Source organism: Bombyx mandarina, chromosome 21 (assembly GCF_030267445.1).
Source record: "Bombyx mandarina strain Sakado chromosome 21, ASM3026744v2".
Lineage (NCBI taxonomy): Eukaryota > Metazoa > Arthropoda > Insecta > Lepidoptera > Bombycidae > Bombyx > Bombyx mandarina.
In genome coordinates, this window is record NC_143227.1 from 4,237,734 (window position 1) to 4,243,733 (window position 6,000).

The 6,000-nt window shown below is 41.4% G+C and overlaps 1 protein-coding gene across 1 annotated transcript; it reads right to left on the minus strand.

The window, feature by feature from the left end:
* Positions 1 to 1,204: 1,204 nt before the first annotated feature.
* On the minus strand, positions 1,205 to 2,030 carry LOC114244462 (uncharacterized). Its single transcript, XM_028176304.2, has 2 exons — positions 1,909 to 2,030; positions 1,205 to 1,826 (listed from the first exon to the last, which is right to left on the minus strand). The coding sequence occupies exons 1-2, from the start codon at positions 1,918 to 1,920 to the stop codon at positions 1,290 to 1,292; spliced, it is 549 nt and encodes a 182-aa protein (XP_028032105.2). The 5' UTR covers positions 1,921 to 2,030; the 3' UTR covers positions 1,205 to 1,289.
* Between the last annotated feature and the right edge of the window lie 3,970 nt (positions 2,031 to 6,000).

Consider the following 6,000-nt stretch of genomic DNA (forward strand, 5'->3'; position numbering starts at 1 on the left):
TGATCAGGATTCGGGGAGTAACCAGCAGTGTCAACGATAAGGCGATTATCATGACGCATAGCCTTATCGAAGTACCGGTCGGACGCTGACCTCATGTATTTCCGGATGGATTCAAGTAATCATGTAAGTCATGACGGGTCATAAGCAAGTTTTGTAAAGTGTCACCTTGTACCGAAGGGACATTTTACTTCGCTTACAGATCATAGGGTATAGTCTACCGAGAATAAACGCGGCACGGTTGCGGACTGTTTTAATATACGGGCAGAATGTCATGGATGCATGCAGGGTGACTCCCAGGTACTTGACCTTCCTGGCTCAGGGAACAGGTTGGCCGAAGAGGGTGATCGGGGATGTGAGATTTCTCCTCTTAGTGCGGGAGGAAATTCGTGTAGAGTTTCCCCGTTGACATAGCACCGCTGTGCTTTTCACTTGGTTGATGTCTATGCGCCATTTTTGGAACTACTGTCCGAAAGCCACAGCTGCGCTCTGGAGCTTATTCGTTATAAGGGACTTGTTCCTACTCGAGTAGTAAACGGCTGTGTCGTCAGCGAATAAGGTTAACTGGGTTGGCGGCGACCGGAGAATGTCGTTAATAAATAAACTAAATAGAAGCGGCGAGAGGACGAAGCCTTGCGGAACTCCAGCCGTGAGCGGACGCGGGGAGGTACGGGTTCCCTCCACTCGATATTAAAAAGAGCGGCTCGACAAGAAGTTCCGTATGATGATCACGAGACTGTCCGGCACGCCTGTGTTGAATAGTTTGAAAATCAAACCGTTGTGCCAGACTGTCGAACGTTTTTGCGACGTCGAAGAAGAGAGCTCCCGCGTATAACGGTTTTGGTCGGTTAAGCCCTACGAGAATGTGCTCCGTGAGGCGGTGCACCTGTTGTATGCACGAATGATTTGCACAGAATCCGAATTGTTCATCGATGATAATGCCCCTGGGTGAGACGAAGTCTCTGAGACGTTTGTAGAGCAGATGTTCTACAGTTTGCCTAGAGACTTGATTTTGTACAGGTATAGATGCACAAAAGGATATAGTTTACCACCGAGGTATTTATTATACGACATTTGACGTCGACATTCGCATAACCTTTTATTTTCAATCTCATGAATTAAAATAGGAGAGTAATCAACTCTACTCTCTACTCTTTAATTCCAACTCTGATTATTAAAAGTGGTAAATCTTAAGAAAAACAAAAAATTTATGATAAATTAGAACACTTTATTTACAACTATTCATAATCAATAAATTAGGGCTTCAGTAATAACAGGTTTCTCAGATCAGCCTAGTGGTGGTAGGAAATGGCAGGGGAAGAGAAGGTCACTTGGGTCAAGGGAGCACTGTTGTAGGCGATCTTGGCAACTGGGGCGGCGTATGCGACCTTAGCGATGGGTGCGCTGTAGGCGATCTTGGCCACAGGAGCACTGTAGGCGATCTTGGCAACAGGAGCGCTATAGGCGATCTTGGCTACGGGTGCGGCGTAGGCCACGGGGGCGGAGTAGGCGAGCTTGGCGACGGGAGCGGCGTACGCGATCTTGGCGGGCTGAGCGACGGGGTGTCCCTCGTAGCGGACGTTAGCGTTAAATCCGTTTACTTTGTCGGAGGTGTACTCGACGATGCGGTGGACACCGTCGGGTTGCACCAGCGAGTAGAAGCCCTGGACGGCATCTCCGGCGCGGGACTCTTTCTGTTGCTTGATGTCTCCGCTTTGCTGGTCGTGAACGGAGTACTCGAAGTCGTAGTGTGCGGGGGCTTCGTGCTCAGCATATTCCAGAACTGGAAGAGCTGAAGCGGCTACCGCCAGGGAGAGGACGACGAAGAACTGTAATAAATGAATAATATTTGTTAGTGTCGGTTAAAGAATATGAAATATAAATAAATTGATTATTATTTTCATTAAATACCTTGGCTGCCATTTTGTTGTCCGAATGTAGATACTAGACTGTGTCGATTCTGTGTCTGATTTCAGTTTTATACTCTGATTTCGGTTTGTTCTTGAAGTCTGTGTCACTCGACCCGCCCGCGGCGTGTGAATTGCAATGGAAGGGTGAAGGCCGCGCTACATATTTCTTATGTCAACCTACTCATTACACGCGAACTGCTGATGTAATTGATGCAAAACTTTAAATTTGAGAAATAACTTTGGTCTTTCTAGGCTCCACCGCTCCACCCAAATCTTCAAGTAAGTTTACTCAGAAATTACTAAGAGATTCATTGAAGAAAAGACAGCAGCGTTCTCTGAGTGTTAGTTTACTCTTACGAAGGCGCATTTACTCGTGGTAGTGTAGTGGGTAGTTATAATAGAACACAATATATTTGACAGATGCCTGTATCTCGCTAACGATATTTTCAAGATATTTTTGTATAAATACAAGCTCCGAACAAGAAAATTTGACCTGTTTCGTAAGGAATGTTGACTTATACGACGATCTGAGCCTTGAATCCATATCAGGAACACATGGGATCAGCATCGAAACGGGACATCGATAAGGTCATGCGTCATAAGAATCGCCTCATCGTAGCCGCCGAAGACTCCTCAACTCCGGCTCAAACATAAGCCAGACACCGTTGACCTCCTGGATATAGTCTATTATTACTTTTGCGTAATTTAGAAATATATTACTTTTTTACACGTTACATTTTCCTGGGATAAAGAGTCACCCCTGCCGCTCTCTGGTCCATAAACTACATTTGTATATCCGTTAGTATGTAAAATTACGGGTCAGCAAACATAATGTGGTATTTGCTATATCAGATTTGCCGAATATTGCCTGGTGATGTCATTTACCATATAAAAAACGACTATAAGTTTATAAACTAGTTTACAAACTAACTTTGTGAGAAATTTCATTAAAATCGGTTTAGTTATATTTTGCTTGATTATCCTGTTAACACCGAAATTTTCAGATTTATAAATCAGGATATCAGTATACACATCAGTATAGATGTACTGGTTTTGGAGTGTTTTTTACTAAGTCTGGTGGGCTAGCTGCCCTGTTTACAGGTGTTATAGGTTTACAGTTTGACATCAACGTGAATGCCACCACATATCTAGAGAAATAAGGTCGAAGTTTAAATAGTACTTTATAGCTTCTGTCCCATACATCAAACTGGAACGTACAACTACTTCACGGTAGAAATACGTAGTAAGCTGGTACCTAACTTATGATATGCCCAGCCAATAGAATAGAACCAGATTTAAATGTGAGAAATAGCTTTAGTCGTTCTAGGCCGGTCTAGCGGTGAAGCTCAGCCCAATTCTTCAAGCAGGCTTCTCAGAAATGACTAAGAGATTCATTGAAGAAAAGGCAGCGCAGTTCTCGGAGTGTTAGCTAACTCTTACGAAGGCGCATTTACTGGCGGCATATATCGGGTAGCTATCATAGAACACAAGATATTTGATGGATGATATTTGATACAACTTTTCAACAAGATCCCACTAAAGGTTCAATTACTACCTGTTCATAGATTTAAGAAAACTGTCAAGGAACGTTTGTGCAACAAGGCATATTATAAAGTTAAGGATTATTTACTAGATGGCACTACGTGAGAATGAGGCGTTCGCTCCTGGCCTTTTCATTTTTCATTATTATTATTATTATTATTATTATTTTAATTGTATTTTTCGACTTATTTTTTCCTTTATTGTAAATATTTTTATTTATTTAAAAAAAAGGAAATATTTTGAGAAAAATCAAAAAACAAAAAAAAAAGTCCGCTGAGTTTGTTTCGCCGGTTCTTCTCAGGACTGTGGCTTTTTTGGAACCGGTGGTAGCGTTAATGTTATTTTTATTTTGACATTCAACAAGCGTGTTATACTGACATCTAAGTTGAAATAAATGATTTTGTATTTGAATTTGAATTTGATGCCTGTATCAGGCATTTACGGCAGATGGATGACGGCATTTATGTTGTAGATGTCTATGAGCTCCGGTAATCACTTAACGATAAGTATTATTAAGTTTTATAGTGTAAGTTGATGTACATAATAATATGTGCGTATTGTGTTGCTTTTTTTTTTCTAGGTCACTTTCTGCTTATATGTGATTTTGATGGTGGAAACATGTTTGGTTATTGTCTTATCTATTATTTAAAATATTATATGTTAATTTTGTACTGTTGGTTTTCCAAATAAATAAATAAACACTAGGTGAGCTGTGAGTTTGTCCACACATCTACGCATTAAAAAAAAAAAAAAACACTCGCTAACGACATTTTCAAGATAAGCTTGTATATATACAAGTTCCGAACAAGAAATTTTGGATCTGACTTGTAAGAAACGTTGACCTACACGACGATCTGAGCCTTGAATCCATCAGGAAACACGTGGAATCAGCGTCGAAACGATAAGGCCATGCGTCATGATAATCGCCTCAACGTTGCCGCCGCAGAGTCCTCAACTCCGGCTTAAACAGGAGCCAATCACCGTCAACCCTCCTGGATACGTCCTTATGGATCCATCAGAACCACTAAGGCTATTATTAGACACCTGCAGCTCTAGCACTAACAGCAGACTTAGGGACCCTGGTTATCGTACTCGTCGCACTAGTAAAGATTTTGACGTGTAACCTAAACTCATACATCAGCCCGCTGAGTTCCTCGGCGGATCATCTCAGCGGGTCGCGATTCTCATTCGGTTCCACAAGGTGCGTGTTCCGTTCATGATATATTTGCGCACAGGTACCCACTCTTCACAAAGTGGCTGTTCTCCATCTATGAATATATTTTTTCATACAAAAAAAACCGTGATTTCTGCCAAAAACGGTGACCTGATGATGCATTAATAGATATCTTTTAATTTAGGGATTTCGTAAAATAAGTAGAGTTCCTTCTTCAAGAAGATTCTATAATTACCTAAAATTTTAACAAAAAAAACCCGGCTTCAATAAAATAAAACAAGGACATCGTCAAGGTAGTCGAAGTCGATTATCTATGCATTGTTAAGCACTCCTGTCGTGGCCGCAGCTAATTACTTGTCCCATCCAGGCAATGGGGCAACGCAAAGTCGCCGTCGCCCGAAAGATGTCTTGTCGTATCCCCCGGATCCACTCTCGGTGATTTTAGGCCCGTCAAACACCGGTCACTGTCCGCGTCGAACCCGTCGATTACGACTAAGAGCTCGGCGAGTAAACTAATCCATAGACACAGCCCGCTGAGTTTCTCGCCGGATCTACTCAGTGGGTCGCGATTCCGATCCGGTGGTAGACTCTGCGAAGCGCTGCTCTTGCTAGGGCTATTGTTGGCAAATTCTCCCAGGTTGAGCCCGTGAGCCCTACCCGTCCGGGCATAGCCGTAACAGCCCCTTAGGCTACTAGCATAGAGGTTTGAAAAAAATGTATAATCATAGTAATAAGTTAAGAGGTGACACACAAAAAAAACAATGGAATTGATAACTCCTCGATTAAGATTATCGATTAATTAATCGATAAAGTCGAATAACAATACAGCTGCTTATCACCTGAGCTTTGAACATGTTCAAAGACCTTTATTCAACAATTTTACCTGATGATGATAAATCTAGCTGTATTCTATTGACTGGGCGTATTATAAGTTCGGTACCAGCCTACTACGTATTTCTACCGTGAAATACCTAGTTGTACGTTCCAGTTTGAAGTATAAGACAGAAGCTGTACAGTACCTACTGCTTAAACTTCCACCTTATTTCTCTAGATATGTGGTGGTATTCACGTTGATGTCAAGCTGTAAACACTTTGTAAAAAACAACTTCGAAAACAGTACATCTATACTGATGTATATACTGATATCCTGATATAAATCTGAAAGTTTCGATGTTAACAGGATAATCAAGCAAAATATAACTAAACCGATTTGAATGAAATTTTTCACAAAGTTAGTTTGTAAACTAGTTTATAAACTTATAGTCGTTTTTTATATGGTATCTACATGGCATGACCAAGCAATATTCGGCAAATCTGATATAGCAAATACCACATTATGTTTGCTGGCCCGTAATTTTACATGCTAACGGATCTACA